The 13,688-nt window shown below is 36.2% G+C and overlaps 1 protein-coding gene and 1 pseudogene across 3 annotated transcripts in view; one reads left to right on the top strand and one right to left on the bottom strand.

Moving 5' to 3' along the window:
• Positions 1-13,688, bottom strand: part of GOSR1 (golgi SNAP receptor complex member 1) — a 52,686-nt gene that overhangs the window by 5,459 nt on the left and 33,539 nt on the right. For all 3 annotated transcript variants that reach the window (XM_032428594.1, XM_032428597.1, XM_032428595.1), the window contains exon 7: positions 6,964-6,993. In XM_032428594.1, coding sequence (XP_032284485.1) covers positions 6,964-6,993 — 30 coding nt within the window. The remainder of the gene's footprint in view (positions 1-6,963; positions 6,994-13,688) is intronic.
• Positions 1,830-3,926, top strand: LOC116647678 (annotated as a pseudogene).

Raw genomic sequence — 13,688 nt, 5'->3', positions numbered from 1 at the left:
TATGGCATTATTTCTATTAACCTGGAGGAATGTTTATGATATACTGAATGATTAAAGCAAGCCACAGAATGTGTGAAGTATGAATCCTTTTTCATTTAAAGCAATAAAACATCTTTGTATATGTTTGTATGACAGTGAGAGCTTATTAGAAAGACATTAACAACTGTCAGTTAATACATGTTACTCAGGGGATAGGAATGGAGGGACACTACCAGGAGATGAACTTTTTATACATTTTACTTTTAAACTGTTCCAATAAGAACATTGTACTTTTCTGAAACATACATATCTAATAAAGGAAATTGAAAAGAAAATTGCAGGAATTCCACTTGACAAGACTAAGAAATGTGAATAACATTATCAGCACCAAATCTGCCGCAGTTATTCACCTTAGTACCACTATGAGTCAAGCAATGATTATAAAGTTTTTCTCAGATCCTAGAAAAGATCAAGAATTGAGGGGATCAGGTATCTCTGAAGGTAAAACTGTGGAATACAGCTAGAGATGGAAATTCTTAGAAATTTGTACAAGGAACTGCCAGACCCCTATATTACCCTCCCTGAACCATGAAGTCAGGTGACTGCCCCCAGTTCAGTAGAAGATCTAACCTAGAAGAGACCTCAGAGATAATGACACTTTGAAGCTCCCAATGAAACAGCCAGGCCCCCTTCTGATCATCCATTGTGAGGCCTACTACTTGGCAAGTGTCCCACCACCCATGGACACAGAATGGGCTTCCAAGTACTGGATTTTGGAGCCTTACCCTTAAATATGAACAAAGAGGGGTGCCTGGGTGGCTAGTTGGTTAAGCGTCTGCCTTCAGCTCAGGTCACGATCCCAGGGTTCTGGGATCGAGCCCCACGTCGGGCTCTCTGCTCAGTGGGAGCCTGTTTCTCCCTCTCCCTGCTGCTCCCCCTGCTTGTACTCTCTCTCTCTGTCAAATAAATAAAATCTTAAAAAAAAAAAAAATATGAACAAAGAACGAAGAATCACTACAAATTTGAGAAGAGCCTCTAATGAAAGACAGAGATCCAAACAAACCAACCAGCAAACAGAAAAGTGAATCTGAGGAAACAGAGGCAATAATAGAAGCTCAAGAAAGTCTAAAATTAAATTATATTTAATGTCTTCAGAGAGAGAAAAGAAGGCATCACATCCATGAAACATATAAACATATAAATACATGTATATATGCATGTGTATATGTGTGTGTAAGAGTGTACTCACCCCTTAGAAAAGAGCAGGTGTAAATTTAAAAAAAGAATGGAAATTAAAACGTAATAGAAGCACTGAAAGGACAAACTGAGTAAACCCCTCAGAAAGTAGAAAAAAAGGTAAATGGAAAACGAAGACAAGACAGGAAAAACAGAAGGTCCAACACATTTATTACCTTTTAAAATTAAAAACAAAAACCAGAAAACAAAACAGTGAAAAAGGAGGTGGGAAAATGATAGTTTAAGAAAATTTCCCAGAACTGAAGATGAGTTTCCAGATGGTAGGAGCCCACCCAACGCCCAGTGCAATGAACTGGAAAAGATGCATGCTAAGCTCACTATGGGGAGGTTAAAAAACACCCAAAACATGGGGAAAAAAGGATGACCCTAAAAGCTTCCAGAAGAAAAAAGCTCATCACATACTAAGGACCAGATATCTTAATTGGCACTGGACTTAAAAAATAATACTTAAGGGGCACCCAGGTGGCTCAGTCAGTTAAGTGTCTGCCTTCGGCTCAGGTCATGATCCCGGGGTCCTGGGTTGGAGCCCCGTGTTGGGCTCCCTGCTCAGTGGGGAGTCTGCTTCCCCTTTCCTTCTGTCTGCCACTCCCCCTGCTTGTGCTCTTTCTCTCTCTGTCAAATAAATAAATAAAATCTTTAAAAAAAAGTACTGAAAATAGCACCTTCACAAATTTCAAAATTACTTCTAACCTAGAACTCTAACTTAGCTAAACAATGAATCAAGAATAGATGTGAAAAGTTCAAAATTGTACCTCCTGTTCTTTCTCAGGAAACTACTAAAGAACGTGGTCCAGCATAATGAGGGAATAAACTAAGAATATGGAAGACACTAAATTCAAGAAATAGGTGATCCAATAAAGGAGGTTATTTGAAGGCAACAGGAAAAGGGCACCCCAGGACCAGTGCAGTGGAGCAGGCCTGGAGAACAACCAGATAAGAGTAAAACAGAAGGAAGCCGGCAATGTTAATTTTACACCGAATTTCAGATCCAAAAACCAAAAAGAACACAAGAGTCCAAACTAACAACATCCTTTGCATCATTCTTATTCATAATTATGTCTGTGATAGAATACGATACATTTAAAATGTGGTTGTTTTAACATAAATTTATAATGTACTTTAAAACGGGTATTATGGTCTTGTATAAAGTAACACAATTTCATTTAAAGAGAGGCTGAGCTTCTGAAGGCAATCTTTGAATCATATATGCCTCTGTTTTTTACACTGGGACTATCACCATCTCCCATGCACTTTGACTCAGAAGTAGATAAAGAAGATTAAAAAATAATTTCCACAAAGCACTTTGTATTCCTTAGAGAATGGATATTATCATCATACATTATGTTATTATCTTGTTGAATATGCATGATTGCCAGTACCACACACAGTATATCTAGACGTACTTTCTCATCTCATTGCATCATTTGGAGTCACTGAGTGAAATCTAGGTTGTTGTTATTTCAAGGGTCAAATACTCAGAGGCAAAACAGAAGCTCCAAATAATATATAATGCTTTTAAAATGATAAATCATTGATGTGCTTACTGGAATTTTCTTACCTGCTCTGTAAACTAAACTCAGACATTTATTTTTTCAACAACAGACAATACTAGTTATACATTTAAAGCTTAAGAATAAATATTAAAAATATTAGTTCTTTTCAATTAATTGATGCCAGAGTCTATATTCAGTTGTGCACATATTCTTAAAATCTCCAAAAGGAAAAAGTAAATTGTTACATACAGAATATGCAAAAATATTGTCTGACACTTAAATTTTATATTATCTATAAGTAATCATAACTAGCTTAAGAGTCAATAAAATTTCGGGTGAGGGAAACCCAGGGCCGGGCCAGCCCTCTCTCCTTCCCAGTCTGGGCATCGGGTGGAGCGGCACTTCTGCGGCCCGCTCTCCGCCTGCCCCGCCGCGCCGCGGGAGGAGCTGCCGTCGGGAAGTGATGCCACCAAGAAAAAATGAGAAATACAAACTTCCTGTTCCACTTCCAGAAGGCAAGGTTCTGGATGATATGGAAGGAAAGCAATGGATGCTGGGCAAAATGATTGGCTCTGGAGGATTTGGACTGATATATTTAGCTTTCCCCACAAATAAACCAGATAAAGATGCAAGACATGTAGTAAAAGTGGAATATCAAGAAAATGGCCCTTTATTTTCAGAACTTAAATTTTATCAAAGAGCTGCAAAAAAAGACTATATCAAAAACTGGATAGAATTCAAACAACTTGATTATTTAGGAATTCCTCTGTTTTATGGATCCGGTATTACTAAATTCAGGGGCAGAAGTTACAGATTTATGGTAACGGAAAGACTAGGAATAGATTTACAGAAGATCTCAGACCAGAATGGTACTTTTAAAAAGTCAATGTCCTGCAGCTAGGTATCCGAAATTGAATATGTTCATGGTGATATAAAAGCAGCGAATCTACTGTTAGGTTACAGAAATCCTGAGCGGGTTTATCTTGCAGATTACGGACTTTGCTACAGATAATGTCCCAATGTGAACCACAAAGAGTATCAGGAAATCTTAGAAAAGGCCATAATGGGACAATAGAGTTTACCAGCGTGGATGCCCACTAGGGAGTAGATTTGGTAAAGGTGCATATGGGAAGAATTATTCCTGTTTTTCACCAGGCCCTTATCAGAGTTTTAGAAGATACCATCTCTCAACAATAAGGAAATCTTTTCTGAAACTATAAAGTGTTAACTTGTGGAAATCTCTCCTAGTCGCCTTTCATATATCTTATTTATTTAAAGTCACTTTGATGGTATTGGAAACACATTTGCAGGTAAATTACATACATAGTCCTTTTATTGGATATTGATTGTACTGCCTTGCATTCCAACGCAGACTTAATTCAACAATTCCCTAATTAAAGTCATAACCTATGTCTTGTATTCATTTACCATTAATTAAACTTTAGCTGTTTATTACACTGCAGTCCAAATCCAATAGCCAACCCAGAAAGCCATGGAAAAGGAAGTAGGAGGTCAATATTGAAAATATATGGTGCAGAGTCCCACTGATGGTTGCTTTGTTCACAATCAATATGGTCAATGCAACTGTACTTTCTTAGTTGCTCTCTCAGCAAGACAAAAAGTCAATTCTAATGTTATGCTAGTAAAAAAAAAATGGTGATTACTGAAAAAGTTTGCCTTTGAAAATTATATTCTTTGTAAACTTTATTTATAAAAGTATTTTCAAATATGCTAAACCATATAAATAATTTAAAAACAGCTTTGAAAGGACCCCATGTCACTAAAAGGCAATTAGACATTTGCACTTGTTAATGGCTGTTGAATTGTTACCCTAAACTGATACTTTCTGGCGAGTTTTAGTTGGTGCAAACAACTGTGTATTATTGCCTTTTCTATTAAAAGGACCACTGACCATGTAAAAAAAAAAAAAGAGTCAATAAAATTTCACCTGTGATACCTACCAGATTTTGAAATAAAGGGAAATAGTAAAATAAAAAAAACCTTATAATTACATTTTTTTGCTTTTTTTTTTTTTTTTTTTTTTTTTTAAAGATTTATTTATTTATTTGAGAGAGCGAGAATGAGAGAGAGAGAGAGTACATGAGAGGGGGGAGGGTTAGAGGGAGAAGCAGGCTCCTCGCCGAGCAGGGAGCCCGATGCGGGACTCGATCCAGGGACTCCAGGATCATGACCTGAGCCGAAGGCAGTCGCTTAACCAACTGAGCCACCCAGGCGCCCCTACATTTTTTTGCTTTTTAATTAGCAAAATAGCAGTAGCAGTGATTCAACGGTTCTCAAATGTTCTTATGCTAGGAAGTATTCCAAATTTTTATACTCATAATTACCAGCCCTTAAGTAGTCCAGCTTTGAGTTGAAAAGCTTAATTAAGGCAGCCTGGTCCAAAGAAGATCAGGTAGAAAGAGGAGGAAATAAAAGGAAGAAAAAAGGGAAAAGGATAATAGGGAAACTTTAAGTAAAAATTCCTTGGCAAGGGGTGCCTGGGTGGCTCAGTCATTAAGCGTCTGCCTTCGGCTCAGGTCATGATCCCGGGGTCCTGGGATCAAGCCCCGCATCGGGCTCCCTGCTTGGCGGGAGGCCTGCTTCTCCCTCTCCCACTCCCCCTGCTTGTGTTCCCTCTCAGTGTCTCTGTCAAATAAATAAATAAAATCTTTAAAAACAAACAAACCTTGGCAAATGTGTTTCACTTTATGTGCTGATGAAAGGGAACGAGTCACAAGGAAGATATTTCAGTTGACAATTAGGCAATGGTGCAAAAACTTTGTTCAGATGGACAACCCAGTGCATGTAATTTAAACAAAATCTCCAGATATGGTAACTGTGTATTATTGTAAGAGATTATACTTTATTAAATAATGATAGAAACATTATAACCTACTGAATAAAATAAGAATCCATGAGTCCATTATCAATATAAATACATATTTAAAATATGAACGATGAAATATTTAGTGGTAGAGTGGCATCATGTCTGCAATTTAAGTAGTTCAGAAAAAAAAGTGAAAAAGCAAATGTGGCAAAATGTTAAGGTGGGGAATCTAAGTAAAGGGTATATGGGAATTCTTTGTACTATTGGAATTATTCTGAAATCTGAAATATCAAAATAAAAAGTTTAAAAAAAGTCTGCATTAATAATACAGCTACTACTTACAGATTACCTACTATCAGCCAGGCACTGTATTAGGCATTTTACCTCATACTATCTTTAATCTTCAAAATAATCTTTTAGGGTAGGTATTATCATCAATCCCTGTTTTTAAACACATAACAAATGAAGGCCCAGAGTAACTTATCCAAGAACAGAGATCTGATAAGTGGCACAAACCAAATCACACTCCAAAGCTTGTACTCTTTCTACAGGTGGTAAATATAATAGTCATTTAGATAGAGCTCTGGTTCTAGAATTATAGAGATTCAGATCTGAGGATCTGAATCCTCAACACAATGTATCAGTCATGTGATCATAGGCAAATTACTTACCTTAATTTCTTTTTTGTTTTGAACACAGTGTTTATTTCACGGGTTATTGAAGAAATTAAATAAAATAAAGCACGTAAAGCACTTGAGCACAATACCATGGCCTCCGGTAAAGGTACATATGTTTGTTGATGTTTCCATGTACTTTATTATACCTTTCCTGAAAAATGCTTTAGACATTGCTGAATTCTAAACTGTAGAGATCAGATCTAGTTCATTTACTTTTTTACTGTCATAAGATAGTATCTAAAAATTCACCAAACCTAGAGAATTAAGCAGTTCAAACCAACAAATGAATGTCCCTTACCTTAAACAATAAACTACTTCAGTGTTATTACAGATAATACTAAATCTTACTGCAGAAGATTTTCTGTAGCTGCTGCGACAGAAACCAAATCTACATAAATGGTATAAATAAGACACTTACCAAATCACACGTCTAAGATGGTTTTCCATTAAAAAGTGAGAATGAAAAAATTGAAGCTGAAAGTACTGAGTATGAATTAATCAGAAAAATTAACCTAGGTAAATCAGCCTAATTCTAGAAACAAATATTTTGGGCTTCAAATGTCTCTGATAAGAGAAGGATGCAGTAAAAATACATCACAATCCAGTGAAATTCCCATCTTTAAGAATGATAAATTAACTTTAACTCTAGTTACAGGGTTAACCTAATCTGTTCATTTATGTTGCAAGCGAACAAAAAACACACTAAAGTAAAACAAAAATTTTTTCCTACCTTATTGTCTCTTCTATCAGACGATCTGAGCTGCAAATAAAATGGAAATTAAAATTCTGAAATTATTAAGGCACATTTAAAACTTGTACTTAATTTTTCTAATTTTGTTTATTTATTTTTTTTTAAAGATTTTGTTTATTTGACAGAGAGAGACACAGCGAGACAGGGAACACAAGCAGGGGGAGTGGGAGAGAGAAAAGCAGGCTTCCTGCAGAGCACGGAGCCCTATGTGGGGCTCGATCTCAGAACCCTGGGATCATGACCTGAGCCGAAGGCAGATGCTTAACGACTGAGCCACCCAGGCACCCCAATTTTTCTACATTTTAGAGATTAACTTCTCAGCCACTTATATAAACAGAATACCCAAGACTTTTGAAAGCATCTGGAGAATATTCTAGGCTCTGAAATAAATTAAACTCATCTACCATATATAATTTTCATCTTAAGTTACTGTAGGAATTAGGGGACAAAGATGAACTTTAAAAAATGTCATAAATATCTTATATAAGCCCTGTGATTAGAATTTCAAAAATAACATGGGGATCGTGGGTGGCTCAGCCAGTTAAGCATCTGATTCTTGGTTTTGGCTCAGGTCATGATCTCAGGGACATGAGATGGAGCCCCGAGTTGGGCTCTATGCTGGACATGGAGCCTGCTTAAGATTCTCTCTCTCCCTCTTCCTCTGCTCCATCTCACCCCTCTCCCCCTCTTAAAAAAAAATTTTTTTTTTTCAAAAATTACAAAGATAGTGGAGGAATTAAGAGCCAGACTATGTGGCTTTTGAATGCTGTCTCTACTACTTACTAGCTATCTGACATTAGGTAAATTACTTTATGGCTAAATTTTCTCACCTGTAAAATGGGAATGACAGACAAGCAAAAAAAAAAAAAAAGCCCTATCTGTTAAGAGGATTAGAGAAGTTTATATATAGTGACTAGAACAGAAGCTGGTACATGGTAAACACTAAGTATTTTTTGCTATTATTACAGTAGTTTCTCAGTAACTATGGACTAATTCTAAATCTAAGCATAAAGTTGATATAAATTTCCATATAAACTCACTGTTCTGGTGAATTCTATTGATAAGTATGCATTTATTTTGGTAACAAATGTGTATGGAAGTGCCCTGGAAGAGAACTGCATCAGACAGGGGCTACAAAGATAAGGTACTAACTTCTACAGACCTTACTATGGAGACAGACAATACATACACCTACAGGTGTCTTCGTAAGGTCGTCATAAACTCACAAAAGAGGGGGTGGTTAACTAGAATTGGGTTAATATCTCCTTGTTCAACACAACTGTTTTTGATTGACTGTCCCCATTAGAGCCTTTTAGTGTATTGAAGGGCAAAAAAAAAAAAAAAGACATTTTAGGATGCAGGAAGTATAAATGAAAGTAAATAATTAAATTGCCAATCTCAGCAAACCATTTTTTATTTTATTTTATTTATCTGAGAGAGAGAGCAAGAGAGCGCGCACTCATGAGGGGGAGTGGCAGGCTAGGGGGAGTGGCAGGCAGAGGAAGAGGGGGAAGCAGACTCCCCACTGAGCAGGGAGAACGACATGGGACTCAATCCCAGGATCCTGGGACCCTGGGATCATGACCCAAGCTGAAGGAAGCCGCTTAACCGACTGAGCCACCCAGGCGCCCCCAAACCATTTTTTTTTTTTTAAGATTTTATTTATTTGAGAGAGAGAGACAGTGTGAGAGCGAGCGCACAAGCAGGGGGAGGGGCAGAGGGAGAAGCAGGCTCCCTGCTAGTCTCCCCTTATCCATGAGGGATACATTTCAAGACCCCCAAAGAATGCCTCAAACCATGGAGAGCAGTGAACCCTATGTGTACGATGTTTTTTTCCTATACATACATACCTATGATAAAGTTTAACTTATAAATTATGCACAGTAAGAGAGTACAATAACTAAGAATAAAATAGAAAAATTGTAACAATATACAATAACAGTAATGTGAATGTCATCTTTCATTCACAAAATATCTTACTGTACTGTACTCACCCTTCTTTTTGTGATAATATGAGGTGATAAAATGCATATGTGATGAGATGACGTGAGGGGAATGAATAGTAGCGTTAGGCTACTACTGACCTTCTGACAATATGTCAGAAGGAAGGTCACCTGCCTCTGGACCACAGATGACCATAGGTAACTGAAACCATGAAAAGTGAAACCACAGATAAGAGGGGACTACTGTATAGGCCAATATTCCTGATGAACACAGATGTAAAAATCCTCAACAAAATGTCAGCAAACCAAATTTAATACATTAAAAAAGGGTCATACACCGTGATTAAGTGGGATTTATTCCAGAGATGCAAAGATGGTTCAACATCTACAGTCAGTCAATGGGATACATCACACTAACAAAATGAGAGATAAAAATCACGATCATCTTAACAGATGCAGAAAAAGCATCTGACAAAACTCAACATCCATTTATGATAAAAACTCTCAACAAAGCAGGTACAGAGGAAATGTATCTCAACATAAGGGCCATACAGGACAAGCCCACAACTAATATCATCTACGATAAAAAGCTAAAAGCCAAGATCAGAAACAAGGATGCCCACTCTTGCCACTTTTATTCAATACAGCTTTAGAAGTCCTAACCAGAGCAATTAGGCAAGAAAAAGAAATAAAAAGCATCCAAATTGGAATGAAAGAAGCAACTGTCACCATGTGCAGGTGACATATTACATATAGCCATTTATTTATATATAGAGAAAACCCTAAAGACTCAATCAAAAAACTGTTAGAATAAATGAATTCAGGGCGCCTGGGTGGCTCAGTTGGTTAAGTGACTGCCTTCGGCTCAGGTCATGATCCTGGAGTCCCTGGATCTAGCCCCGCATCAGGCTCCCTGCTCAGCAGGGAGTCTGCTTCTCCCTCTGACCCTCCCCCCTCTCATGTGCTCTCTCTCATTCTCTCTCAAATAAATAAATAAAATCTTTAAAAAAAAAAAAAAGAATAAATGAATTCAGCAAAGTTGCAGAATACAAAACCCATGACTCAAAAATCTGTTGTTTCTATACACTAATAATGAACTATCAGAAAGAGAAATTAAGAAAATCCCATTTACAACTGCATCAAAAGGAACAAAATACCTAGGAATATATTTAACCAAGGAGGTGAAAGGCTTATATATTGGAAACAAGACATTAATAAAAGACACTGAAGAAGACATAAATAAATGGGAAGATATTCCATGCTCATGGACTGGAAGAATTAATATTGTTAAAATGTCCATACCACCGAGAGCAATATGTAGATTCAATGCAATTCCTATCACAATTCCAATGGCATTTTTTTTACAGAAATGAAACAAATAATCCTAAGATTTGTAAGGAATCATAAAAGACCCTGAATAGCCACAACAATCTTGAAAAAGAAAAACTAAGCTGGCAGCATCATGCTCCCTGATTTCAAACTATATATTACAAAGCTATAGTAATTAAAATAGTATGGTACTAGCATTAAAACAGATATAGATCAATAGAACAGAACAGAAAGCCCAGAAATAAACCCACACATATATAGTCAGTTAATTTATGACAAAGGAGCTAAGAATACACAATGGGGAAAGGACCGTTTCTTCAATAAATGGTGTTGGGGAAACTGGACAGCCACATGCAAAAGAATGAAACTGGACCACTATCATACACCCTACACAAAATTAACTCAAAATGGATTGGCGACTTGAACATAAGATCTGAAACCATAAAACTTCTAAAAGAAAATGCAGGCAGTAAGCTCCTTGACATAGATCTTGGTGATGATTTTTTTGTATCTGACACCAAAAACAACAAAAGCAAAAATTAACAACTGGAACTACATCAAACTAAAAAAATTTTTTTTTTCCAAACTAAAAAATTTCTGCACAGCAAAGGAAACAATCAACAACATGAAAAGGCAACTTACTGAATGGGAGAAAATATCTGCGAATCATGTATCTGCTAAGAGGTATCCAACATATGTAAGGAACTCCTACAACTCAGTACCAAAACAAAACCAAAAAACCCAATCTGAATAAAAAATGGCATAAGACCTGAATAAATATTTTTCCAAAAAGATATACCAATGGCCAAAAGATAGATGAAAAGATGCTCTACATCATAATCATCAGGGAAATGCAAATCAAAATCACAGTAAGATATCACCTCATACCTGTTATAATGGCTATTTTCAAAAAGACTAGAAATTACAAGTGTTGGAAGGATGTGGAAAAAAGGGAAACCTTATGCACTGCTGGTAGAATGTAAACTGGTGCAGCCACTATGGAAAACAGTATAGAATTTCCTCAAAAAACTAAAAATAGAACACATGATCCAGCAATTTCATTTCTAGGAACTGAAATAAAAAGCAAAAAATAGAAAGCAAAAATACTAGCTCAAAAAAATATATGCATCCCCATGTTCACCGCAGCATTATTTACAAAAGCCAAGATACGGAAACAACCTAAGTTCATCAACAAGTGAATGGATAAATTGTGATATATACAATGAAATATTACTCAGTGGTAATAAAAATGAAACACTGCCTTTTGCAACAACATGGATGGACCATGACAGCATTATGCTAAGTGAAATAAGTCAAGACAGAGCAAGATAAATACATGATCTCTCTTATATGTGGAATGTATATATATATATATATCTTTTTTCTCCCTCTCTCTTTGCTCCTCCCCCCACTTGTGTGCTCTCTCCCTCTCTCTCTTGCTCACTCTCTCTCAAATAAATAAAATCTTAAAAAAAAAGACAAAAATTGAATGATGACTATGAACAAGGAAAAAGTTACCAAATCTGAGAAAGACTAACGAAATTATAAGAGCATTCATATGTTCATTCTTTGGAGTGAAGGGTCAAAGAACTGTTGAGTCTAGAATATGGATAGTCTGTCCTCTGTAGCTATTTAAATTGCTTCCTAGAATGATAAAATTTAGAATGGAGAGATCCTCCACTGACATGGAGGTTGCTAGATGAGAGGAAAGGGGAAGGATAGAGAGATGGAATGAACCTTAAGAGTACAGATTTTTATTAAAGTAGAGATAAGTCATAATCTAGAAGTAGTAAGGGAAACTAAAACTGACTGTGGAGAAAGAGGGGAAGAGAGCTATCATTTATTGAGATAGTGAGAGCCGAATTTCTGAAGTCAGACTGCTTGAATTTGAATCCCACTTCTGCTATTAATTGTGTGACTGATGATCAAGTTACTTCTCTCAGTCTCAGTTTATCTGTAAATGATGAGAATGGTATCCAGTCTTGGATATGTGTGTGTGTGTGTGTGTGTATGAATATTTATATATATATTACTCAGCCATAAAAAAGAATGAAATCTTGCCATTTGCAATGACATGGATGGAGAATATTATGCTAAGTGAAATAAGTCAGGCAGAGAAAGACATTGTATGATTTCATTTATATGTGTAATTTAAGAAACAAAACAGATAAACAAAGGGGAAGAAAAGAGGGAGAGAGGGGCCAAACCAAGAAACAGACTCTTTAACTACAGAGAACAAACTGATGGTTACCAGAGGGGAGGTGGGTGGGGGGGGATGGGTTAAATAGGTGATGGGGATTAAGGAGTGCACTTGCTGTGATGAGCACCAGGTGTTGTATGGAACTGTTCAATCACTATATTGTACATCTGAAACTAATACTACACAGTATGTTAACTAACTGGAACTTAAATAAAAACTTTAAAAAAATTATTAAAAAATCAATCAATGTAACCCACCATATATGAACAGGCTAAAAAGCTTTTGACAAAACATAACAGCCATTCATGAGAAAAATTCTCAGAAAAATAAGAATAGAGGGATACTTCCTCAACTTGATAGGGTATTTACAAAAACTTACAGGTAGCATTATACTTAACAGTGAAAGACTGAACACTTCTCTGTAAGATCTGGCACAGGGCAAGGAACTCCATTCTCACCACTCTTATTCAACATAGTACTGGAAGTTCTAGCCATGCAATAAAGTAACAAATGGAAATAAAAGGCATACAGATTGGAAAGGAAGAAATAAAACCAACTTTATTTGCAGATGATAAGATTGTCTACATAGAAAATCCCAAATAATCTATATAAAAATTCCTAGAATAAGTGAGTTCAGCAAGGTTGCATTATACAATATAAACATGCAAAAATCAATTGTATTTCTATGTACTAGCAAAAAACATGTGGACACCAAACTTAAAAAGACAATGCCATTTATAACTGTTCAAAGAAGAAAAACATAGGTGTAAATCTAACAAAACCTGTATAGAACTTGTATAGGACAACTATACAACACTGATGAAGAAATCAAAGACCTAAATAAATGGAAACACACACCACATTCATGGATTGGAAAACTCAACATAGTAGAGATGTCAATTCCCCCCAAATTGATTCACAAATTTAATTCAATTCCTAGATATAGACAAGATTACTGTAAAAATTTAAGAAAGCCAAAAGAATTAAAATAGCTAAAGCAACTCTGAAAAAAGAATAAATGAGAGGAATCAGTGTACCCAATTTCAGTATTTATTACATAGCTATGGTAATCAAGACTGTGTGTGATACTGGCAGAGGGACAGACACAAGATCAATGGAACAGAAACAGTCCCACACAAATAAGTCCAATCGATTTTTTTCTCATTTGGATCTCATAATGAACACTTGAGGTGGATATCTAAGAGCTGATTTTTAAAAACTGAAGTGAAATC

The sequence above is a fragment of the Phoca vitulina genome, unplaced genomic scaffold, assembly GCF_004348235.1.
Source record: "Phoca vitulina isolate PV1807 unplaced genomic scaffold, GSC_HSeal_1.0 scaffold40, whole genome shotgun sequence".
NCBI lineage: Eukaryota > Metazoa > Chordata > Mammalia > Carnivora > Phocidae > Phoca > Phoca vitulina.
Note: the sequence above shows the minus strand (reverse complement) of the source record. Positions and strands in the feature narration are given on the sequence as shown.